General features: G+C 39.0%; 1 protein-coding gene across 2 annotated transcripts; it reads left to right on the forward strand.

Annotated features, from left to right (window-relative positions):
- Window positions 1–398: 398 nt before the first annotated feature.
- On the forward strand, window positions 399–24,493 carry LOC131512551 (cell surface glycoprotein CD200 receptor 1-like). 2 transcript variants are annotated; one of them, XM_058731412.1, is made up of 7 exons: window positions 399–485; window positions 12,690–12,773; window positions 16,014–16,073; window positions 19,024–19,344; window positions 19,463–19,711; window positions 24,073–24,196; window positions 24,322–24,493. In XM_058731412.1, exons 1-7 carry the CDS (start codon window positions 440–442, stop codon window positions 24,347–24,349), a joined length of 912 nt encoding a protein of 303 aa, XP_058587395.1. In that variant the 5' UTR covers window positions 399–439; the 3' UTR covers window positions 24,350–24,493. The 2 variants fall into 2 exon arrangements, with proteins under 2 accessions (XP_058587395.1, XP_058587396.1); XM_058731413.1 differs by lacking the exon at window positions 399–485 and adding an exon at window positions 3,661–4,001.
- Window positions 24,494–26,871: the final 2,378 nt, after the last annotated feature.

Here is a 26,871-nt window from a genome sequence, read left to right on the forward strand (position 1 = left end):
TGTTACAAAACTGAACTATGTAAAGAATTTCATTTATATGGAGTTCAAAAACTAGCAAAATGGTGATAGAAGTCAGAGGAGTGTTTCTTTCTGAGGAAGGGATATCAACAGAGAAGGAGCAGGAAGGAAACTTCTTGAAGAGTGGAAATGGTCTTACCTTGGTTTTGGAGGTGACTATCTGGGTGCATACACATGTAAAAAATTCATGAAGCTATCCACTAAAGATTTGTGCATTTTACCCTGAGTAATTTATGTTTCCCAAAATGCTACTTTCTAAATGAATTGCTATATAATTTATTGCGTCACTTCAGTACTGTGGGAGAACCAATGAATTGTAGGTATTGGCTTTTTTTTTCTTTATCACTGAACAAAACTCAGCGACATTTCCCATCCGTGGCTAGTCCGTGGCTAACCGCTCCAAAGACATACTCTGGAGAGAATGTCAGCTTTGAGGGTACTGATCTCCATCAATGTTATAGTGTCTGGTAAGTATGATTTTTCAGAAAAAAGTAAAGATATTTTCAGTGGTGACAAGGAGGCCCTTGATCCATTCATAAAATGTTTTATAATTTGTCCTAGCAGCAGTGATAAATTTGTTTATTATCCAGCAAACCTTCTGATTTTCTTATGTCAATGGTGCACTGACTAGTTGTCTGGCTGAGTCCAGGGTAATAAGGGGGCCCTGGAATGGAGTGAAACTGAACTTGTGTGCCAAGGAAAAAGGTAGTGTTTCCTCCAGTATTTTGGTTTATATTTTTCTTGTCTCTTGGAATTCTTATATCTTGGACCTTATGTGTATTGATGTGTGACTATTGTTTTTCCTTTGATATTTCTAATATTTTTAGCTCACAGGCTAAGAAAGAAACCCTAACTTTCTACTTGGGGTTTTTAAATTTTAAAATAGAGGCAAAAAGTATATGGGGAAAATTTGTTTCGGAAAACAAGGATCAGAGAACATAAGAATATAGTAATGATTATCTATTCAAAGTCTCTGATTTCAACCTCACACCAGAACAAATGGAATGTTATCCCAAAGCATGAACAGTAGAACGAATGAGCGGAGGAGCTAAAATTAGAGCAGACTCAGGCAGGTGGAAACAAACTTTTGAATCCGTCCTGTCTTTCCTTCCAATGATCTGAAAGAAGTTCCAAAACATTCTGAGCAACACTGGCTTCCACATTTCCATATATGTCTGGTAAAGGGAGAGGAGAACCAGTTCTTAAGAGAAAGAAAGATGGGAAACAAGGGCCATAAAAAGTTGAAAGAAATTGGGAAGAAGGTAGAAAGGTAGAAGAAGGTAGAAAAATTTGGGAAGAACTCAGAAGACAGTGAATAGCAGATTTGACTCATGAAAGCACTAGAGAAATATTTAGATGTGGCAGGAAACAGATGGCAACAAAAAGATGTAATTGAAAAGAGTAATTAAACCTGTTTATGTAATTGACTCCATTACATATTTGAAGGGGAAAAACCGTAAGATTGCAATATGTATTTGATAAAATTAAATATCCACTTAGTATAAAAAGGTTTTGTTTTGTTTTGTTTTGCTTTTTGTGTTTTAAGACTTAATTTTTTTCAGTGCAGTTTTAAGTTTACAGCAAAATTGAGAGGAAGGGGCAGAGATTTCCCATATACCTCACCTCCTAACCCCACCTAGGCACAGCTTCTATTTCATTATCAACATCCCCTCCAGAGTGTTACATTTGTTACAAGTGATGAACCTACCCTGACACATAATCATCTCCCCAAGGCCATAGTTTACATAGGGTTCTTTCTCAGTCTTGTGCATTCTGTAAGTTTGAACAAAAGTACAATGGCCTGTATCCATTACTATAGTATCATACAGAGTAGTTTTACTGCCCTAAAAGTCCTCTGTGTTCCCTGTATTTATCCTCCCTCCCCTCTAAACCATGGCAACTGCTCATCTTTTTAGAGTCTCCACAGTTTCTGCCTTTTTCTGAATATTTTATAGTTGGAATTATATGGTATGTAGCCTTTTCATAGGCTTTTTTTCACTTAGCAATAGGTATTTCAGTTTCCTCTTTGTCTTTTCATGGCTCTATAGGTCATTCTTTTTAGCACTGAACAATATTCCGTTGTCTGCATGCATCCCCATTTATTTAGCCATTTACCTACTGAAGGGCATCTTGGTTGCTTCCAAGAGTTGGCAATTCTGAGTAAAGTTGTTATTTTCTGACTTTCATATTTCCTTCTCCCTGAAGAACTTTTAACATTTCTTACAAGGCAGTTCCCCTGAAAACAATTTCCCTCAATTTTTGTTTGTTTGAGAAAGTCTTTTATGTATCCTTCACTTGTGAAGGGTAACTTTGTAGGATACATAGTTCTAGGGTGGTGGGTTGTTATTCTATTAACATTTTAAATATTTTACTTCGTTCTTTTTTTTCCCTTGCATGGCTTCTTAGGAGAAGTTGTATATAATTCTCATCTTTGTTTCTCTATAAGGTGTTTTATTTCTCTGGCATTTTTCAGAACTTTTTATCTTTGATTTTTCTATAGTTTTCATATGATATGCCAGGTCTAGTGTTTTTTCTTTGGCATTTTTCTTGCTTGGTGCTCTCCAAGTTTCCTAGATCTTTGGTTTGGTATGGAGTGAACTTGAGGAAATCCTCAGTCATTGTTTCAAAAATTTCCTCTGTTCTTTTCTCTCATCCTCCTCTTCTGATTTTTCCATTACACGTGTTTTACACATTTTGGGAGTTGTCCCACAGTCCTTTGATACTCTGTTCTGTTTTTTTTTTAAGTGTTTGTTTTCTTTGTTTTTCAGTTTTGGAGGTTTCTATTGATATATTCTCTAGCTTAGATAATCTTTCTTCAGCTATATCCAGCCTATTAATAAGGTCATCAAGGCCTTCCTCATTTCTGTTATAGTGTTTTTGATTTAATTTTGTCAATTTTGCCTCCTGTATTTTGAAGCTCTTACTAGGTATACAAGCATATCTTGTTTCATTGTGTGTCACTTTATTGTACTTTGCATATATTGTGGTTTCTACTAATTGAAGGTTTGTGGCAAGTGTGCATCGAGTAACTCTATCAGCACCATTTTTCCAACAGCATCTGCTCACGTTGCGTCTCTGTGTCACATTGTGGTAATTCTTGAAATATTTGCAGCTTTGTGATTACATTATATTTGTTGTGGTGATCTGTGATCAGTGATCTCTGATGTTACTACGCAATTGTTTTGCAGTGTCACTATGTCACCGCATGAGATGGTGAATGTAAGTGGGACGTGTGTGTGTGTGTGTGTGTGTGTGTGTGTGTGTGTGTGTTGGCTATTTCCCCATCTCCATCTCCCTCTCTTCAGACCTCCCTTTTTCCTGAGACACAACAATATTGAATTTAAGCCAATTAATCACCTCCCAATGGCCGCTAAGTACTCAAGTGAAAGGAGGAGTTGCATATTTCTCACTTGAAATCAAAACTTAGAAATGATTCATAAGCTTAGCGAGGAAGGCATGTTGAAAGCTGAAACAGGTCAAAAGATAGGCCTCTTGTACCCCCAGTTAGCCAGGTTATGAATGTGAAGGAAAAGTTCCTGAAGGAAACGAAAGTGCTACTCTAGTGAACACACTAATGATAAGGAAGTGAAACAGCCTTATTGCTGATAAGGAGAAAGTTTCAGTGATCTGGAAAGAAGACCAACACAGCTACAACATTTCCTGAAGTCAAAGCCTAGTGCAGAGCAAGGCCCTAACGCTCCTAGATTCTATGGAGGCTGAAGGAGGTGAGGAAGCTGTGAAAGAAAAGTTGGAAGCTAGCAGAGGTTGGTTCATGAGGTTTAAGGAAAGAAACTGTCTTCATAGTAAAAATGCGAAGTGAGGGGAAGGAGTCAAGATGGAGGAAAAGTAGGGGGATCAGAATTTCCCTCCTCCCTCAAACACAGCAGTATTGAGGTCAGAACACTTGGAATACCCAGGAAATCAATCTGTGGAGTGGCAGAAGGATTTCCACAGGTAGAAAGAGACAGCTTGGTGTGACAGAGGTATGTATTTGCAAATTGGGAGAATTAAACTGTCAGTGTAGGCATGGAGGGGAGGAGAGCCCTTCTATGCAGAGACAAAAGGAAGTGAAGAGACGCTATAGAACTGTGGGATTGTATTTAGACAAGGGAAAAACCTCTCCAGACCACGGATGAGGAACAAAAAATACAGAGAGAGCCAGTTTCTAGTTTGCAAACAGCCTTAGGAGTAACTATTGGGGTTTTCATGGTTGCACGACTTTCTCTGGACTGAAGCCTGCTGTGTGCATGCACCTGCTGCAGGGGGGAGCCCGCCCCGGGCTTGGTGACTATCTTGGGGGTGCACTGGGAGAGAAGACTCCCCTTCCTTGGAAGAGGGCTTATTGCCACCCCTTCAGATGCCAGCCAAAGGCCTTTTATCAGCAGGTCTGGGTCCATGTGGTGCAGGACGCTTTACAACCTTGGATTTTGGATCCCAGAGGAATGCCTAGGAGGCCCAGGAGATTGTGAAGCAGAACAGGCCACCAGTGCCGCTCTGTGAGAGGTGCCTGAACAGTATGGTTCGAGACACCTGTCTGGGGAGGAGAGATTGGGGTGTCACCATTTTCTCTCCAACACCAACTGGGTGGGGCATCAAGGAACAGGACAGTGGGCCTAAGTGGAGGTGGGATCTGTCTACATCAAATCCCACCCCTCCATGCCTGGTAACTGCTTATCTACTGGGATGGAACTGACACTGAGTGAACCAGAGGGACTGTCCTCCAGACCAGCACAGCCACCGGTCCCAGGCACCAACAGACAACTGTCCCGTGGTTTTGTATGTTAGTCTGGCTTTTAAAAGTTGTTTTTTCTTTTATTATTTTTTTCTCTTTTCTTTACTTCTCTTTTCCCTTCTTTCTCCTTCTATGCCCCTCCCCCTTTTTTCTTTTCCTCTTTCCTTTGGGATCAGGCTCATAGTTCCTGATTTGATTTTTGGTCTATTCTTACTATATGTATATGTATATGTATATGTATATATATGTATATGTATATATATATATATATTTACTATACTCTACTTACTATACTGTACTATATACTATACTTACTATGTTTCCCTTTCTTTGTTCTGGTTGTTTGTTTAGTCAGGCATTTTCACTCTATTCTTTTTATACTTATTCTGTATCTCCTTCGTTATTTTCCTCTCTCTTTCTCTCTGGATTAAGCCTTATTAAACCTTAAGTTTGATTCTCTGCCTGGTCTTTTATCTGCCTCCCACCTCATTTCTCTCTTTGTATGGGATAAGGCTTCCCCCCCCCCAAAATTTTTCCTTTTTTCCAGGGTTACTTCAATGAACAAATCAAAGCACATCTGGTGGAAGGTCTAATCCACTACTATGAGCAGTGAGATAAAGCAAGCAAATATGCAATAACAGAGTACACACAACACACTCCAAAAACACTTCCTGAAGTGTCAGATTTGGGACAGTGTATGGCCTCTTTCTAATATAGTACTGCTTGCAGATGTAGGACACATAACAAACTATAAAAGCATGTAAAAGACAGAAACCAGCCAAAGTGATGAAATGGAAGAAATCTCCTCAAAGGAAATTCCAGGAAGAAATGACAGCCAGAGAATTGCTCAAAACAGATATAAACAATATATCCAAACAATAATTTAGAATAATAGTCATAAGACTAAGAGCTGGGCTTGAAAAAAGCATAGAAGACACCAGAGAATCTATTGCTACAGAGATCAGGGACTGAGAAATAGTTATGATGAATTAAGAAACGTTGTAAATGAGATGCAAAATAAACTAGATAGAGTGATAGCAAGGATGGGAGAAGCAGAGGAGAGAATAGGTGAAATGGAAGATAAAATTATGGAAAAAAATGAATCTGAGAAAAGGAGAGAAAGGACATTACTTGATTACGAGGGGAGTATTAGAGACCTAAGTGATTTAATGAGATGAAACAATATCTGTTGCATAAGAATTCCAGAAGAAGAAGACAGAGAGAGGGGAAGAAGGTTTATTTGAACAAATTATGGCTGAGAACTTCCCTAATCTGGGGAAGGATGCAAACATCCAACTCCAGGAGTCACAGATAACTCCATTCAAAATCAACCCACACACGTCAACATCATGACATACCATAGTAAAACTGGCAAAATAGAAAGATAAAGAGAGAGTTCTGAAAGCATCTAGGGACAAATGGGCCTTAACCTACAAGGGTAGATACAAAAGGGTAATAACTGCACTGAATTTATGCACTGAATTTATGCACTGAAACTTGGCAGGCCAGAAGGGAGTGGCAGGAAATGTTCAATATGCTACATAGGAAAAATATGCAGCCAAGAATCCTTTATCCAGCAAGGCTGTCATTCGGAATAGACGGATAGATAGTCTTTCCCAGACAAATAAAAACTGAAGGAGTTTATGACCACAAAATCAGCCTTGCAGAAGATTGTACGGAGGACTTTGTGAGTGGAAAGCAACAAAGACTACAAAGGACCAGGGACATAACCACAAGCATGAGTCCTCAATATAACACAATGAGACTAAATCCATATCTTTCAATAATCACTCCGAATGTAAATGGATTAAATGCCCCAATCAAAAGACAAAGGGTATCAGAATGGATAAAAAACAAGGCCCATTTATATTCTTCCTACAACAGACTCATTTTAGACCTGCGGGCACCTGCAGATTGAAAGTGAGGGGTTGGAGAACCATTTATCATGCTACTGGGTGTCAAGAGAAAGCCAGAGTAGCCATATTTATATCAGACAAACTAGATTTTAAAACAGACTGTACCAAGAGATGAAGAAGGGCATTATATCATAATTATGGGATCCTATCCATCAAGAAGAGCTAACAGTTATAAATGTTCATTCCCAAACATGGAAGAATGCAATATATAAATTAGTTAATCACAAACATAAATAAATGTATAGATAACAATAATGTGATTGTAGGGGACTTTAACACTCCACTTACAACAATAGAGAGATCATCTAGGCAGAAAATCAGTAAGGAAATAATGGCTCGGAAGGAAACATTGGACCAGATGGACATAACAGATATATTCAGAATTTTTCATCCAGAGTGCATCCATGTGCATCCAGAGTGCACATGGAACATTCTCCAAAATAGATCACATATTGGGTCACAAAACAGCCGTTAACAAATATAAAAGGATTTATATCATACCATGCATATATTCAGATCACAACGCTATGAAACTTGAAATCATCTAAAAGAAAAAAAATGGAAAGCCTCCAAACACATGGAGGGTAAACAACATTCTACTAAAGAATGAATGGGTCAACCAAGAAATTAAAGAAGGAATTTAAAAATATATGGAAGCAAATGAAAATGAAAACACAACAGTCCAAACCCTTTAGGATGCAGCAAATACAGTCCTAAGAGGAAAATACATTGCAATCCAGGTCTATCTCAAGAAGCAAGAAAGGTTTCAAATACAGAACCTATCCTTACACCTAAAGGAACTAGAAATACTGCAGCAAAGAAAGCTCAAAACCAGCAGAAGAAGAGAAATGATAAAGATTAGAGCAGAAATAAACAATATAGAATCCAAAAATACAGTAGAAAGTTCAATGAATCTAAGAGCTGGTTTTTTGAAAGAATAAAATTGATAAACCCCTAGACAGACTTCTCAAAGTGAGAGAGAGAGAGAGAGAGAGAGAGAGAACCCAAATAGATAAAATCTCAAACGAAAGAGGAGAGATCAAAACCGAAACCACAGAAATAAAAAAATTATTAGTGAATACTATGAAAAGTTATATGAGAACAAACTGCAAAATCTGGAAGAAATGGACCCACACACTACCAAAACTCGAACAGGAAGAAATAGAAAATTTGAACAGACCCATAACCAGAAAAAGTTGAATCAGTTATCAAAACTCTCCCAACAAATAAGAGTCCTGGGTCAGATGGCTTCCCAGGGGAATTATATAAGCCATTTAAAGCAGAGTTAATATTTATTCTTCTCAAGCTGTTCCAAAAAATATAAATGGAAGGAAAGATTCCAGACTGATTTTATGAAGCCAGCATTACCTTGATTTCCAAATCAGACAAAGACTCCACTAAAAAGGAGAATCACATGCCAATATCCCTGATGAACAGGAATGCAAAAATTCTCAACAAGACACTAGCAAGTTGAGTTCAACAGTATATTAAAAGAATTATTCACCATGATCAAGTGGGATTCATTCCTGGGCTGCAGGGCTGGTTCATTATTCACAAATCAATCAACGTGATACATCATGTTAATAGAAGAAAGGATAAGAACCATATGATCCTGTCAATAGATGCAGAAAAAGCATTTGACAAAATACAGCATCCTTTCTTTATAAAAGCCCTCAAGAGAGTCAGGAGAGAAGGAACATACCTTAACATCATAAAAGCCATATGTGAAAGGCCCACAGGTAATATCAGCCTCAATGGGGAAAAACTAAGAGCTCTCCCCCTGAGATCAGGAACACAACAGAAATGTCCACTCTCACCACTGTTGTTTAACATAGTGTTGGAAGTCCTAGCCTCAGCAACCAGACAACAAAATGAAATAAAAATCATTCAAATTGGCAAAGAAGAAGTCAAACCTTCACTTTTGCAGATAATATGATAGTCTACATGAAAAACCTGAAAGACTCCATCAAGAAACTGCTAGAACTGATACATGATATCAGCAGTCACAGGATATAAAATCAGTGCACAGACATCAGTTGCATTTCTATACACCAATAATAAAGCAACAGAAAAAGGTATCAAGGAATCGATCCCATTTACAGCTGCACCAGGAACTATAAAATACATAGAAATAAATTTAGCCTAAAAAGTAAATTATCTGTATGCTGAAAACTATAGAAAGCTTATGAACAAAACTGAAGAAGACACAAAGAAATGGAAAAATCTTCCATACTCATTGATTGGAAGAACAAATATTATTAAAATGTTGATACTACCCAATGCAGTCTACACATTCAATGCAATCTCAATTAAAATAGCACCAGCATTCTTCACAGAGCTATAAAAACAATCCTAAAATTTATTTGGAACTATAACCAACCCTGAATAGTGAAAGTAATATTGAAAAAGAAAACCAAAGCTGGAGACATCACAGGCCTGGACTTTAGCCTGTACCCCAAAGCTGTAATCATCAAAACAGTATGGTATTGGCACAAAAACAGACACATAGTCTAGTAGAATAGAATACAGAACCCAGAAATAGACCCACAAATGTATGACAAACTAATCTTTGACAAAGCAGAAAAGAGTATCCAATGGAAAAAAAGTCTCTTTAGCAAATGGCGCTGGGAAAACTGGACAGCAACATGCAGAAGAATGAAACTGGACCACTTTCTTACACCATACACAAAAATAAACCCAAAATGGATGAAAGACCTAAATGTAAGACAGGGAGCCATCAAAATCCTAGAGGAGAAAGCAGGCAAAAACCTCTTTGACCTCGGCCACAGCAATTTCTTACTTGACGTGTCTCTGAAGGCAAAGGAAATAAAAGCAAAAATGAACTACTGGGACCTTATCAAGATAAAACTACTTCTGCACACCAAAGTAAGCAATCAACAAAACTAAAAGGCAACCAACAGAATGGGAGAAGATATTTGCAAATGACATATCGGATAAAGGGTTAGGATCCAAAATCTATAAAGAACTTATCAAACGCCACACCTAAAAAACAAATAATCTCTTAAAGAAACAGGCAGAAGACATGAATAGATACTTTTCCAAAGAAGACATCCAGATGGCCAACAGACACATGAAAAGATGCTCAACATCACTTATCACTAGGGAAATACAAATCAAAACCACATTGAGATACCACCTCACACCAGTAGGAGTGACTAAAATTGGTAACTGAGGAAACAATGGATGTTGGTGAGGATGTGGAGAAAGGGGAACCCTTTTGCAATGTTGATGGGAATTAAAATTGGAGCAGACACCCTGGACAACAGTGTGGAGAAATTTTCCTCAGTAATTAAAAATAGAATTATCCTATGACCTAGTAATAGCACTACTAGAAATTTATCCAAAGGTTACAGAAGTGCTGATTTGTAGGGGCCCGTGTACCCCAATGTTTATAGCAGCTCTATGAACAATAGTCAAATTATGGAAAGAGCCCAAATGTCCATCAACTGATGAATGGATAAAGAAGATGTGGTTTATATATTCAATGGAATACTACTTCGCAATGAAAATGAATGAAATCATGCCATTTGCGGCAACACGCATGGAACTGGAAGGTATTATGCTGAGTGAAGTAAGTCAGTCAGAAAAAGAGAAATATATGTTTTCACTCATATGTGGAATTTGAAAAACTTAACAGAAGACCACAGGGGAAGGGAAGGCAAAATAAGTTACAAACAGAGAGGGAGGCAAAACATAAGAGACTCTGAAATATAGAGAACAAACTGAGAGTTGATGGGGATTGGGGGTTGGGGGGGCGGGGAAAATGGGTGATGGGCACTGAGGAGGGCATTTGTTGGGATGAGCAATGGGTGTTGTATGTAAGTGATGAATCACTGGAATCTACTCCTGAAGCCAAGAAGACTACACAGTATATGAGCTAACTTGACAATAAATTATTTAAAAAAAAAAGTGCAAGCTGAAGAAGCAAATGCTAATGTTGAAGCTTCAGTAAGTTATCCAAGAGATCTAGCTAAGATAATGCATGAAAGTGACTACACTAAAGAATAGATTTTTAACATGACAAAACTGTCTTATATTGGAAGAAGATGTCATTTAGGACTTTCTGATATTCTCCCTTTTTTGTATTCTGTACATTTGTGTTTTTCACTATAGTTTTCCAGGTTGAGTAAGTAGAGAATCAATGAGTAAATTGAATCCTGTTGTATTCTCCTAATCTGCCTACTTACTTTCTGGGGAGTCAGGTATAGGGGAAGCACATATTTCTTGTTTTTTTTTTTTTAATTTTCTTTTTATTTCTTTAAACATCCTCAACACATTTATTTTTATACCCTATGTTTCATAATTCTAATATATGAGATTCTGAATCTTATTCTCTCTAGGAATAACAGATGGCAGCTAATGAAAATAATATTATCTGACTTTATGGTTTCTTGAGTCTTCCTGCGTTTTGTAATTTTGAAATGTGAGCTCATAATTGTGTGGCTTTGAGTCTGAAAACTGGTTTGAATACAAAAACCTGGTGAAGTACCATGATTTTCCATTATGGCAAATAACCTGAGTCTTTACTCACTGCTATGGACTGAATGTGTCCTCCAAAACTCCTATGTCAAAACCCAATCTCCAATGGGATGCCATTTGGAGACGGAGGCTTTGGGAAGTAACTTTGTCATGAGGATGGAGTTCTCAGATTAGTACCTTTATAAGAAGAGACCCAAGAGAGCCTGCTTTTTCTTTTTCTCTCTCTCTGCCACTACGTGTGTGAATACAGTGAGAAGACAGCTATCTACAAGTCAGGAAGTGGGTTTTCACTGGACACCATGCCTGCTAGTGCTTTATCTTAGACTTCCACCTTCTAGAACTGTGAGATAAAGTGTTTGTTATTTAAACAACTCTATTTTTTTGTTGTAGGAGGCAACACTGATGTAAGACACTTATTTATCCTTCATCTGGTCATATAGGCCAAACCATACCGTCTTTGGCTTCCCTTTTATTTTACCCCTAAGAACATTAAGATTTATTTAGCTTTTGCCACAAATTCTTCAGGTCAGAGCCTCTTGGTTGTCATTATGGCCTTGATACTGTTTATGATTATCTATATTGTCCCTGACTACTAAGTGCTATCAACTTGTCTTGGCATTACAGAATCCTATCACCCTCTCTGTGGCCTGCACCATACTTTCCCACAGATGATGGGAACCTCTGTAAATAGTGTGCATGGATATCAGCAGTCACTTGATTCTGCTGGATTGGAAGGAGGCCCACACCCCCAAACACTTCAGGCCACTTCTCTCTTGTAAATAAATAGGAGGGCTTCAGAATTCTGTCTAGTTTTGTGGTATGGAGAGAAGATACAGAATCCTAAGACTTCCACCTCAAGAATGAGCCTGGGGAATGGAGAAGGTGCTTTCTTAGGAAAGGGCTGAGACACATCCCAGAATCTCTAGCTTGGTTGACAGGTGGCTATCTTTTTCTGAAGAAGCCAGTCAGTAAAGACTGGGGGAGGTGATAGCTTCTTCAAGTGTGAAGACACTAGTAATGCAAAACTTTCAAAAAAAATCGAGGAAGGGTGCCTGGGTGGCTGAGTCGGTTGAGCATCTGACTTCGGCTCAGATCATGATCTCATGGTTCATGAGTTCGAGCCCCACATCAGGCTCTGTGCTGACAGCTTGGAGCCTGGAGCCTGCTTCGGATTTTGTGTCTCCCTCTCTCTCTGCCCCTCCCCTGTTCCCTCCCTGTCTCTCTCAGAAAGTAAAACAAACATTAAACAAAATTTAAAAAAATACTTTGACTTGAATGTAAAGACAGGAGGGTGCAGACACTCTGGATCTAAAGTAGGGGTATGCCAAACAGGTAGGAAGTTCAGGTCAAAAATTCATCCTGGAGCAAATAATTCTGAGACTTGCTTGCCTGTCATAATTTATGTTTTTATTGGTAACTGCAATCCAAACATGGCCTGAAGAACGTGAAAAAAAGTGTGATTTTAGGTAGAAGTCACAAATACTAATGTGTATTCCACTGATCACCCCATCTTGTCTTTTCAGAATGCATAAATGAAGAAATGAGAACTCTGGTTACACCAAACAATGGATTAAGGCCAAAAATGAGCAAGGACAATGACAGTGCAGGTAATGGTCATCCTTTAATGACAATTCTACCAGACATGAGCTTGATGCTGGCAAAATTTTCATGTTTTAGGATCTTGAATTGTCTTATAGGTATTTATAGACTGTATTGTCTAAAATTGTCTAAATAAATATTTATTTTATTATTTAAGAGTGCTCCTAAATTTTTCATTCTAAAATTATTTCTGTGCTTCTTTAATACAGAATATGCTTTATTAGTCAAGAATGTGATCCCTAAACGGACCAATGGCATATCAAAAATTTTTTCATTTAATTTTTAAAATATAAGTTATTATGTTTCAAACATGGATTTAAAAAATTAGGTCTTAGCAGATATTAGTAATTTATTTTCTGTGTTCCTCACCCAGGTCTACTGTCTCCCAAAGTTGCCATTACAGTTAGTTTCTTATTTTTACTTTAAAATTTTATTTTTTTATATATATTACTTCATCAAAAAATAATTCCAGCCTTTCCAAAATGCATTCCTGGACTTATAAATATACTTTCTAATTTCATTCAATTACTCACTCTCTAGAAAAATTCAGTTTCAGGTCAACTACAGAGTAAAATAAGAAAAATAATTTTATAAACTATAAATCTAAGGGTTGGGGACAATGCATAGATGGTGCCTCCTCCCCAAAATGATAGGTTGAATGGCATCCCTCTTCCCCCAAAGAAATATCCGGTTAGCACCTGTGAGTACGGCTGTATTTGGAAAAAGGGTCTTTGAAGATGTTACTAAGCTAAAGCTCTTGAGATGAGATCACCCTGGATGAGAGTTGGGCCCTAAAGCCATGACAAGAGTCCTCAGAAGGGAAGAGAAAAGACATAGGAAGAAGGCAGTGTGAAGAAGGAGGCAGAGACTGAAATGATACATCTACAAGACAACAAACACCAAGGATTGCTAGCAGCCCCCAAAAGCTGGAAGAAGCAAGAAAGGATTCTTCCCTAGAGCTGTTGGAAGAAACACAGCTCTGCTGACCCCTTGAATCAGACTTCTGGCTTCCAGAAATATAAGGGGGAACATTTCTATTGTATTATGTGACCACGTTGGTTATTATATGTTAAGGCAGCCTGAAGGGACTAACATAATGAGTAATTAAGTTACTTTTGTACTATAGATATATTTAAAAGAACACAATTCACATTTCTCTCTCTTCACACACACACACATACACACACACACACACACACACACACACACACACACACCACATTGTGAAAGAGTTAAATTGGACCTCTGACATTAACAATGTGAATTTATAATCTTTTTTTAATGTATATTTATTTTTGAGAGATAGAGAGACAGAGCATGAGGAGGGGGAGGGGCAGAGAGAGAGGCAGACGCATCATCAGAAGCAAGTTCCAGGCTCTGAGCTGTCAGCACAGAGCCTGATGTGGGGCTCGAACTCATGAACTGTGAGATCATGACCTGAGCCGAAGTTGGACACTAAACCAATTGAGCCACCGGGTGCCCTGAAAACTATAACCTTTCTGAACTTCCAGGAAAAATTTGGTTTCAGATAAAGAAATTAAACAAAGAGATCACAGGACTATTCACTGATCAGAAGTTTTACACATTTATTTTGCTACTTTGATGCATAGAGAGCTTCAAGGAAGACTGTGTAAGAATGGTTTCTATTTTCAGTGAAGATGTGATACTTGATATGAAATCAGCCTTCTTGGGCAACTAGCTGCCAGTCGAGATAATAAAACTAAAGGATTCATATATCAACAACTAATGAAACTTAAAAAGTATTTCCAACATCATAAAAATAATCAGGAATATTTGTGAAAACAAGTATTTTTTCCCTCTTCTGAAAATAATTATTTTGCACACTTAAGAGTACCTTAGAACTTGTGGGTTTTATCTTTGGTATGAGAAGCTTCAGGGGTAATTAACTGGTATTTCTTCTCAGGGCATTCTTTGGAAGGAGTAATATTTTGCTCAATTGTAGGAGGGTTTGGCATCTGATTCTAGAGGCAGATTTCTCCATGCACCTCCACTCACTGGAATACCTTTATTAACCAGAAGGTCTCTTTTTTTCTTGTTTTTTTTTAATTTACTTTCAGTTTTTTATTTATTTTGAGAGAAAGAGGCAGAGAGAGAGATGCAAGGAGGGGCAGAGAGAGAGGGGGAAAGAGAATGCCAAACAGGCTCCACACTGTCAGTGCAGAGCCAGCTGTGGGGCTCAAACTCATGAACTGTGAGATCATGACCTGAGCTGAAATGGAGAGTCAGATGCTCAACTGACTGAGCCACCCAGGAGCCCCAGCAGAGGTCTCTTTCACACTCCAGCCTACTGGGAGATCATTCAACACAATGCTTGAAAACTTCTCTCAAATCAGTTACGAAAAGATCACTTAATGCAAGACCAGGCTCTTCTAACAGAATCCCATACGATCCAGACATGGATTTAGTTATATCTGCTAGGAACTAACTTGCTAATATTCCCATACAAGATGGCTAAAATGAGAAGCCACTGAAATGGTAAAAAGTTAACAGTTTGTAGCATGAACATTATGCACTTTATCACTAAAAGTAACAATGTCTACAGGGCATATGAAGTAAAATCCAAAGGATACAAGAAAACCCTTTAAAGGTATCAATCACGACTAAATTCTTTGAACTTTCCATAGACAACAGTCTGTATCTTTAAAATAGGAGCAGTTCTCAGGGCTGTAGAGGCCAAAATGCCCATGAGAGAAATCCCTCATATACTGAACTAACCTTTGTCTGTCATGGTGGCCTTAATCCCCAGACAGTTCCCTTAGCTAGGGATGGGGGGGGGGGGGGGCGCTCATTGCAGTTTTCTTATTCCTATTTCTTATTTCTTATTCTTATCAGTCCTATTAGTTGCCCTCAATACTTGTCACACTTCACTTAAGGCAAGAAAAAAGGAAGGAAAGAAGGAAAGGATGTAAAGGAAGGAAAGAAGGAATGATGTGAAGGAAGGAAGGCAAGAGGGAAAGAAGGAAAGAGTTACCATTTATGGTCAAAATAAAATGGGAAATTTATTTCATTGAGGGAGAATTTGGAGTTGTCAGTGGAGATTTGGTTTATTTTTTACACATAATGATGGGATAACTTCTAATTTCTTCTTTGTAAAGCTTTTTGTGGAATTAGGTTATAGTTAACTAATTTTCTGTCATGTTGTATGTAAGATGTGGATAAACAGTGCCTTGCACTCCATTTAAGTCCCTAAAATTGGTTTCATTTACCTTTCTCTCAACATTTTCTAGCTTCAACCAACAGTTCACTTATGGACAGACAACAGAGAAGTTGCATACTCCCTATGGAAGGTAATATGTTTTTAATTTTTTCTAGAGGCCAGAACTAAAGGCAAAAAGTGTTGAACTTCCTTAGAAACACGGTTGATGGTCTGGTCACGGGGCCGTCCTGAGCCCGGTTGAAGAGTATGATGGTCTGAGTGCTGAGGTGTGAGGGACCCTGAATGACCCCGGGCCTACTCCCCCCAGGCAGTGCACATTCCATCTGAGGATTATGGAGCTCTCCCTGTCAGGCATTGTGCTAGGCCATGTGGGGAACACGGGGACAAACAAGAGTAGCTAGAGCCCCAGAGCGCCCTGAGGGGCTCATTTCGGGGGGGAGCCCAGATGTCAGCACAGATGGCATTTGACAGAGGAGATGAGCACTCACATCAAGTGTGCTGGGAGTGTAGAGGAGAAGGCGAAGCAGCAAGGCTCTGAGAAGGCTTCACGGCAGGTGCAGTGTGTGAAATGGCTCTTAGGGGAAGAGGAGCGTTTTCGTGGACAAAGAGTGGTCTGTAGGCCACCCCAGTCTGCAGGAACGATGTGAGGAAAGACCCAGATATGCAGCGGTGCTTGGTGTTTTCTTTGCGAAGTGTGGGGGTGACTGAGGGGTGATAAGATGGCAAAGGTGAGTCCATCTGCAAAAAAGGGCTTTCAAAGGCAACACAAGGACATGTAAGTGCTGTCTTCGGGCGGGGAGAGGTCTCTGAGGGGTGTTAGATGGAGGGGATCACACCCGTGTCCCAGAATCCTGGACCTGCTGCAAGGTCAGGTGTGAACCGAAGAGGGGAGAGATTTGAGATGGACACAGACGTCAGGAGACTTCTGCAGGAATCCAGGTGTGTGGTGATGGAGTCGTAATCTAAGATCTGGCAGCGAGGACACAAAGGAAAAGCCCCAAATCTCATAGGGATTGGTCTGTGTGCAGAAGGGCTGGAGGAGCCTGGAGGAGAGTCATAGACACAGAATGCAGAGAAGCTGAGGTGACTGCTGGTTCTGGAGCCAATAGGAGAATCCACCCGCTATCCCCTGAGGTAGGAGGTGAAATGACGGTAGCTGATCACAGGGCTGTGAGATCATATTTGTTAGACAGGTGCCAACCCCACTGAGTGTGGAGGAGTGACTGGTCACTGATAAATTATCACAACAGGTGTGAATAGAGAAAGAGAAGGATTAAGAAAGGGTGACTAACAGGAATCACAGAAGTCCCATCACAGGTGAAGGGGGATCGCTGGAGGGTCCTAGAGCAGAGGAAGGTGAAAGAACAGAGATTGTCCATGGTGCTTGGGATCCTCACCCTGGGAGCCACTTCTCTGGAGACGGTGCCCCTGTTAAAACGCATATGATTATTTAATTTCCTTTAAAAGAATAGAGTGAGATCTTGAGGCTCAATAGCAGGCAAAATATTAAAACCTTAGACTGTTCAGAAGCAGAAGTGCAAACCCCTGAGAACACAAAAGAAAATTCACAACGTGTTCTTCAGCCTTTTTCCTTTCTGGTTTCATCTTCAGCATCCTGCCCTTGAGCACCTGAATGTTCACCCACACCCACCTCTAGCTGCTCTCCAAGCAGCCACCTTCGTGCTTATTTATAACCTTGGCGAAGGTGCATTTTCCCTGTGCATGCGGGTTGCCACTTCAATCATGGATTTAACTGCTCTCTTAGACCTGCTTTCAAATCCTCCCCTTGCTTCACATAGTTATGGGATTGTGATTTGTTTGCGAAATGCAAGGGCATGAGTCCATCACGCAAGAAGCACGTGACACCAGAAGAGGAGAGGAGAGAATTCAACTGCCGGGTTTAGCACTCACAAGCGCCATCTGGGTAGCAGCTTTGCCCTCTCACAGCTGGTTTTGCTCATGTGAGAGTGATGAGCTCCCTGCCACTCACCTGAGTCACTGGTGCGTCCCAAGCGATGCCCCCAATCCGCTCTCAGCAAACCCCTCCCAGCCATGGACACATTATGTCGGTTTGTGGGAGAGCCAGAGCTTATATATTGCAGAATACTTGTAGGCTGCAGGGCTTAATTTGTACTTCAAAAGATGGACAGAAGGAGTGAACTTCTCCATTTATTCCTCGTAATTAGGTAGAAAGTCAGACACAATCTGTGAGCTAAGTTCACAGGCAAACTGTTTGGCAGGATACATGTGATTCAAAGGGAAGGAAGGATGGAAGATCTTGTTGATTTTATGACTGTGTGATTCTCCAAATAAAAACACCTCAAAAACTGTGCAGCTTGGTCAACCGGAATACCATGCTATTTATAATGAAAGTACCACATGCTTCTTATATTTATGTTTGTCTGAATTCCCTCCTTTGGTGATAGGCATTTCATTCTGACATTAAGTGATTTATTGTCTCGCACTGAAATGTAGGAGAGAAAATTTTTCTCCTGGCTCAACTTTTCCACTTTTTATCCTGAGAAGCTTGAGTTATTAGAGAAATCTAATAGTCTCTATGGCCGAAATATTAGATATAATGATTTGTCCATTAATTTTATATTGTGTTTTTTTTTCAAACATATCAAAACTTCTGAATCAAATTTAAGCCCTTAAAAATTTCTTTAATTTTTTTTTACGTTTATTTATTTGGAGAGAGAGAGACCAGGAAAGGGGCAGAGAGAGAGGGAGAGAGAATCCCAAACAGGCTCTGTGCTGTCAGTGCAGAGCCTGATGTGGGGTGCGAACTCACAAACTGTGAGCTCTTGACCTGATCTGAAATAGAGTCACTCAGCTGACTGAGCCACCAGGGGCCCCAGGCCTTAAAATATTTCTAACACATATAATAAATATAGATTATCTAAAAACACACAATATAGAAGAAAATGGGTTTATCTTTGGAATACTTTTAATATGTTATATACATTTTGTGCGTAGCAAAATCATGTTCTAGTATACTTTATGGAATATGTTGTAGAAAATTTAACATGGATTTCTTTATCAACCTTTTCTTTCATCATTCGCTTTGTGTGTGTGTTCAGCTAACACTTCCCTGTCTAAACCTGTGGATACAAAGGCTGTGCTCTCTTGCCCTCGGATCACCCAGAAAGCTGTGCTGGTAACAATAAGATGGGAAATAATCCTCAGAGACAAGCCTTCCTGCACCAGAGCCTACAGGAGAGATACAAATGAGACCAGGGCCATAAACTGTAGTGACAAGACAATATCCTGGGACTCCAGACCTGATCGGAATCCTGCCCTTCAGATCGATCGAGTGGCCATCACTCATGATGGATATTACAGGTGTGAAGTGGTCACAACTCATGGGCATTTCTATCATGGATATCACCTGACAGTGTTAGGTAAGGAGCATCGTATATTGTGGGATGTCAGATAACCAGATTTGGACTGAAACACATGTCTCTCTCTATTCCATATCCGTGTGTTAAGACTGAAGCATTTTCCCCTGCATCTCTGCAGTGCCCCCCGACGTGACCCTGTTTCAACTTGAGAATGGAACTATCGTGTGTAGGGCAGCTGCAGGGAAGCCAGCGGCGCAGATATCCTGGACCCCAGGGGGAGATTGTCACACCGTGGAAGAGCCACTGGGCAATGACACAGTGACCGTCCAGAGTTTGTGCCGCTGGAAGGACCACCGGGTGTCTAATGTGTCCTGCTCTGTGTCCCATCTGACTGGCAACAGGAGTCTGTCCATAGAATTGAATCAAGGTAATCACCTATTTTATTTAGAGTAATGAACTTGTTGCTCAGCATTTTCCTCTATTGATTATGAGTCACCAAGAAGAAAGTAAGAAAGCTTATGTTCCTAATTTGAAGATATTCCCTAAAATGTAACTGGATAATGTGTTAGTATGCTAGGGAAATAGTTCCCATTTCTGTGTCAAATAGAAGGAATAAATTAAATAACTTCTTATCAATACGTTCTCTAAATATCTTTCATTCTGGAATCCATAAAAAATTTTTTAACCTAGTATCTGTTGACTTTTACTTTGCGATTAATATTCACATAAAATAGCAAAACTTTTATATAATTTAACAATACTTATTTAGTAGATAGATAAGAACAATAATTATCCCTTCCTTCTTTTTATTTCTTGTAATCACCACTTTTTGTTACTCTGAGTAAGAGAGAAGATTTCCTTCCTCCTCTTCCTTGTCATCTGAAACCTATACATCAATTCATTTGCCAAATATTTATTGAATGTTCTTATGTGTTTGAAGCTGTCATATAAAGATGAAAAGACAAGGTCCACGTCTTCATATTATTCCAGAAAGTATAACCTGGTTGTTAGAAGAAAAGCCTTTGGCACAATATGGCTTCTTGTTTACCAGCTGTGTGAGTTGAAACAATATTTAATTTCTCTGTCTCATGGCGTTTCAAAAAATGGAGATATAATTAACATATCACAGTAAATTAATTTCAGGTGTACAGCATAATGATTTGATATTTGTATGTATTGCAAGATGTTCACACCAATTCGTTTAGTTACATCTCATGTTTTCTTCATCTGCAGATGGGATGACAGAACCCACCTCACAGAGTTATCATGATAATTAAAAAGAATGATATATTTACCTGACCTGGTGCCTATCACATAGTTGGTACTCAATATATTTTAGCTAATGTATTTACCATACTAACACAATGTTAGCTCTTATGTTTATATTAGTAAGTGTTAGCCACTATATTGATTATATCAATACATATTAGCTATTGTATTCATTATTATACTATTATAAGCCATCACATACTCTTAATTATTCCTCATAACATCTCTTATTAATTATTTTTGCAATAGTTTTATTGAGACCTAATTTATGTACCATACAATTGACCCATTTAAAGTGTACCATTCAGCGGTCTCTAGTGCATTCAGCTATGCAACCATCACCACAGTCAATTTTAGAACATATTCCTCACTCCAAAAAGAAACCTCTATCCTTTTGGCTGTCACTCTCTAATTCTAGAAATCCTCCAGCTTTAGGCAACCACTAACCTGCTTTCTATATCTATAGATTTTCCCATTTTGGACATTTCATATAAACAGGACCATATAATATGTGCCTTTTATTACTGGCTTCTTTCCCTTGGGATAATGTTTTCACGCACTATCCATGCTGTGGCATCTTTATTTTCCTTTTTCAATCTCCCACCCACTCTAGGTTGTTATTTTATACTTCTTATCTCTAGGTGTATGCAATTATCTGCAGTCCCGTCTGACTTTCTCTGCCATAGAGCAAATATTTAACCTATACTCTATACTCATTTTTCCCTTCCAAGTCCTCAGAGACTCTGCTTCAGTAATTATCCTTGCTCTCTTTTGTTCAGTCTTTTTTGTTCCACAAATCCTTTCCTTAAGGCTGATTATATGAACTTTCCTGTTCTCCTCTCATGTTTAAAAGTAGATGCTATGGGGGCGCCTGGGTGGCTCAGTCGGTTGAGTGTCCGACTTCGGCTCAGGTCATGATCTCACGGTCTGTGAGTTCGAGCCCCGCATCGGGCTCTGTGCTGACAGCTCGGAGCCTGGAACCTGCTTCAGATTCTGTGTCTCCCTCTCTCTCTGACCCTCCCCCGTTCATGCTCTGTGTCTCTCTGTCTCAAAAATAAATAAACATTAAAAAAAAAAAAAAGTAGATGCTATGACTTCCCCAAACTCTTAACTCTTGCCTTTCACTCATATCCAAGATTTTTTAAAGGAGGCATCTATATTCACTGTCTCTTCTAAATTACCTCACATCTACTCCTTAACTCTCCTGGAATCTCTCTGCACAGGAAGTGTTCTAACAAAAAGCCAAAGATCTCTCAGATGTCAAACGAAATATAAAATTTTAACTCTAAGTTATTAATTAGCTTCTCTGTGATATTTGATATGGCCTTTCCTCTCTTCTCACCTATTTTCTTCCCATAATTACTTGGTTCTTTAGTCAACTTCTTAATTTTCTTAATAGATTGATTTCCATCTACTCATTCCATGAAGGAAGGCATTTCTAAGAGTTCCATCATTGACTGTATTCTCTTTTCACCTTTACCCCTATTCCTTAAAGGATCTCATCCATACATGTGGCTCCAACTACCACCTGATTCTTGACTGTCAAATATATATGTTTAGCCCGGATTTCACTCCTTGGCTATATGAACAAAACCAATTTCCAATTGAATGTCTTCAAATGGTGCATCAAGGGCACCTCAATTTGCATATTCCTGAAAAGGAATCCCTCTTCTGTACTCCTTCATAAGCTCCATACTTATATTTTGTCTCGATAAATGACTCAATCCAGAAAATTAAAGATATCCTACAATATCGCTCTTCCTTATTTCCCATATTCAAAATCAGTCACTATGTTATGCTGATTTTATCTTAAAATTTTTTTCTTAAATCTAGACCTTTTTCTTTTTCTCCTTTGCTTGGGTGAGCACATGATCATCCCTCACCAGAATTATTACAATATCCTTGTAACAGGTCTTTTGACCCCTAGCTTACCTCCCTCCAATTTATCACCTACAGTGTTGCCAGAGTGATTTTTCTGAAATGAAAAACATTTTAGCCCCAGTGGCCTCTCTTTGTCTCTTGGAAAGCTAAACCCCTTTGATCTGCCACTCTCCTTAGCCTCCTGTCTTGCTAATCTTCGGTCTGTACCCATGCATGTGGGGCTGTTTGGGCCCCTCAATTGTACGTCATACATGCAATTGCTACTTCTCCACAATGCACTTCTTTCCTCATACTCTCTTCTTTCATTTCATTTGTTCAATTTCTATTGAAGTTTTAAAACTTAGTTTGATATAGTTTCTCTGGGATAATTTTCTTTTGCCCTGCAGTTTGGTTAGCTGTTCCTACTCTGTGCTCATGTAATGCCCCATGTAGGCCTCTGAGTACTTCATAGTCCTGTAATTGATGGTCTGCTTCTCTGATTCCCAGTGCATCATAAACTCCTAGAGAGTAGGAACCACAGTCTTCATTTTTGTATCCGCAGGGTCTGGCACAGTGCCTGACACATACAAATAACTACAGAATTAGGTTCAGACCATCCCAGACTTCATCTCTATGTACCCCACTCTCTGCTCCATTACATTTGAATTAAGATAATGAATTCTTCAAGTCTTTGTTTAAATTATTTCTTTCCCTTTACAAGTTCTTCCTTCTTTTCTTAACCTATTTAATCCTGTTATTGGCAAGGCTCAGTTCAAATTCCACTTTGCTCTGACCTCCCAGGTGGAGTTGATTCAGTTTTCTTATTCCTTAGATGAGTTACGATCTGTAATGCTCACTTTGCACTGTTTGCCCTCTTGTAAGTGATCTTTTCATTTGTATGGATCTGACTTCTCTAATTGGATTGTGAGCTTTTTGAGGGCTGAGACTGTGTCTTCCTCTTCTCTGAAAGTGCCAAAGAAGGAGACTGTCTGACATTCCTCTAGTTTAGTATATGAGCAGGTTATTTAACAATATGACACCACTTTTGGAGCCAAGAGTCAGAATAATTTACTTTGGTTGCCATCTTCACAGAAGAAAAACTTCAGAATGATAGTCCTAGTTTCATTTTATCTTTTCATTAATTTATAATTTATTCATAATTATAATTTATTCATAATTCTGGGGGCCATTTTATAGATAAATAAATGAAAGTAGGAAGACATAAAATATCCTACTATATAAAGGGGTTCCAGCAACTCAGTGACAAAATTTCTCCTCCGTGTGAAAAGTATTATCAGATAGTGCTCAAAATGTTAATACCCCCAAAGACTAACATTTACACAGGAAATTAAAAAGTATATTTCCTTTTTTTTTTATAAAATTGCAAAGTACTAATGATACTCACTGTACATTTATTCATTCAGAAAATATTTATTGGAAGTCTACTGTATATAAAATATAGACACAGTTCCTAAACTCTGTCATGAAAGAATATCTTAGCAGCGTTTGAATTGTAGTCTAGAAAATGTTTTTGATTATGACAGTCTGTGAACTTTTAAGAATATTTTAGAAGTCTTTTTTAAACAATTGACCCTATTTTGTTCATTAGAGGAATCTTGAAATGACTCTTTACCCCGCCTGTGTTGCCTGTATTTAAAGGTGTCATAGTCCTGGAATTTCCACCATCAACCTTACTGATCGTTCTCTATGTGAAATTTTCTCTATTCCTGGTTATCCTCGTCATTGTGGGATTCATCTACTTCCAGAGAATAAAAGATTGCAGGTAGGAAATAAAGACTAAGAAAATATATAGACTCATTAGAAAGATGACATCATTGTAAGACTTTGAGTCTACAATGTTCTGGGGAAAGCTGGACATATTTTTTGGCATACTGTCTGTTCCCTTAGCCCCTTCTTTAATGTACAAGCTTTATGAACACCTGAGAGCCCAGGAAGAGATGCCTGCAGCCCTGGACAAAATCTTCTGATTCATTACACTGCCTCCTGAGAGATAACCTGTCCCAGGCCACCCTTCAAGAATTCTCTGGGAGGGAAATAAAGTTCAACTGGAGTTTCTTAAGTGTTTACTCTTTCATTTCTATGCCTCTGAAGGCTTGTATTCAATTCTACTTAATTATATATTTTTATTTTATTTTTACTTAAAAAAATTTTTTAATGTTTATTTATTTTTGAGAGAGAGAGACAGAGTGTGAGCAAGAGAGTGACAGAGACACAGAGAAAGAGAGAGAGAATCGGAAACAGACTCCAGGCTCTGAGTTGTCAGCACAGGTCCCGATGCAGGGCTCAAACTCATGAACCACGAGATCATGACCTGAGCTAAAGTTGAACACTTAACCAACTGAGCCACCCAGGCACCCAGACCCTATGTTTACTTTCTATTTAAGGTTATTTATTTATTTTGAGAGAGAGAGAGAGCATGTGTGAGAGGGTCAGATTGAAGGAGAGAGAATCTTAAGCAGGCTCCGCACTGTCAGCGCAGAGCCCAATGCAGGGCTTGAACTCACAAAATGTGAGATCGTGATCTGAGCCGAAATCAAGAGTCAGAGGTTTAATTGACTGAGCCATCCAGGCCCCCCATGCTTAATTATATATTTTATGGTTTTTTTCCTTTCATAGAGCATGAAAATTGAAGAATCTGGAAGTTGATTTAGATTTGATGAGACATCACAAAAAAGCAGCCAGTTATGATCAGTCTTCAGTTTGAACGTCAAACTCAACCGCTCTTGTCACTATTTGATATCTTTGTGTTTATGAGAATCCATGTGATAGTTGGCAAATTCTGTTTCAAACTCTTAGCATATGTGTATTTACACACATGTGAAAGCTTGCTGCCTGCCATCACAAATGCCTAGGATGACTAATCTACTTTCCCCTTTGCCCTACTGAGTCCTTACTTGCAAACAAGAAACAGCCCTGCTTCTCAGCCTAAGAGGAAGATGAGTCAGCAAAAGGCAAATAACAATGCAGGGCTGTTTTTCTACACCCCTTGCATTCTTTGGCTAGTGCTTTCATCCTAGCTTCCCCTTTCCTCTGCCCTCTTAATATGCTAATTTTGCAATGTCAGGAGCCACTACAAACATTGCCTTCAAGTCAACCGGTAGCTGACCTCTCATCCTTTTCTTGCTTGCTAGTAAGTAGTGGGACAGTTGTATTGCATGTTTGGCTTGGTCATTGAATAAATGGCCAGGAGTCATTTTTAGCACCGCCTTTATTTTTGAAGAAATTATAAGTTGATTCCAAATAAGGAGTTGTTAGAGTCACTGGAGACAGTGCTGAATATCACCTCACCTTTTGGAGCTCCATTGTCTCAATTCTCTCTCTTGTCAGCAATCCAGGTTGGAATGGATTAATGGTGGAAGAATAAGGGTTCTTGGGGAAACCCCAACCTATGCTAGGGCCACTGTAAACAGGAACCCTATCTTCACTGATATATATGGTAATCTTATAGTAAAAAGTGTCCTTTCATTTAATAGAAGAATTTCTTTTGTAAGGTGGCAGGTGATTCAGGCTATTACTTTTATTTTTAGCAAGGCTTGAAGAGAGAAAATGAATGCATACTACTATCTGGAAGATAATATATGATAGGATAGTCTGATTGTTGAAACAAACAACCTCCCAATCTCAGTGTATTCATACCACAAAGGTTTAATTCTCACTCACTTCATATCCCGGGGCAGGTTTGTGACTCTAGGGCAGGAAAAAAGGAGTGGTTCTGCTCTAAGCTAACATTTTATCCTATGGTTCTGCCCTTGTCAGAGTACCCTCCATTCATCCAGTGAATGGGAAAGAAAGAGAGAATGGGGGATTCATGTGGGAGGTTTTTATGAACCAGACCTGGAGTAGTGATGACTTCTGCTCACATTCTATTGGCTAGTACTTGTCACGTGGCCACCCTAATTTCTTTCTAAGTTGATAAATGTAGCATAGCAGCCTTTGCAGAAATAAAGTCAGGTTTTGGGTACATTTGGCCAGTCTCTGTCTACCGTGGAGGATAGGATGAGTGCTAAGATAATACCTACTCCATTAGTAACCGAACATGGGCCAAGAAATAGATAAGTAAATAGTTTCACGTACAACATATATTAGCTCTTTTCTCTCTTTGCTTTTATTATAATTCCCTCATATTTACAACAGGACATAGAATGGGGAAAAGTCTAGTACCATAAATCTTCCACAGACTCAAAAACACTGTGGCACAGACTGCTAGTTGCCTAATCCAATATTCATCTTCCCTTTCTCTTTGGGGCAGATTATATTCATGAGTTTTAATCTTTGCCCCTCCCTCTAGCCATGTAATTTGTCAGTGACTTTAAAGTTGGAAACATAAAGTGCGTGTTTCCCTAACCCATATCATTTGCTTTAAGCCAATCAAATCAGGGCAGAAATGTCAGTGTACTGGTGTTGAGCCTAGGTCTCAAGAGGTTCTGTGTGTTTCTA

The sequence above is a fragment of the Neofelis nebulosa genome, chromosome 5 (assembly GCF_028018385.1).
Source record: "Neofelis nebulosa isolate mNeoNeb1 chromosome 5, mNeoNeb1.pri, whole genome shotgun sequence".
NCBI lineage: Eukaryota > Metazoa > Chordata > Mammalia > Carnivora > Felidae > Neofelis > Neofelis nebulosa.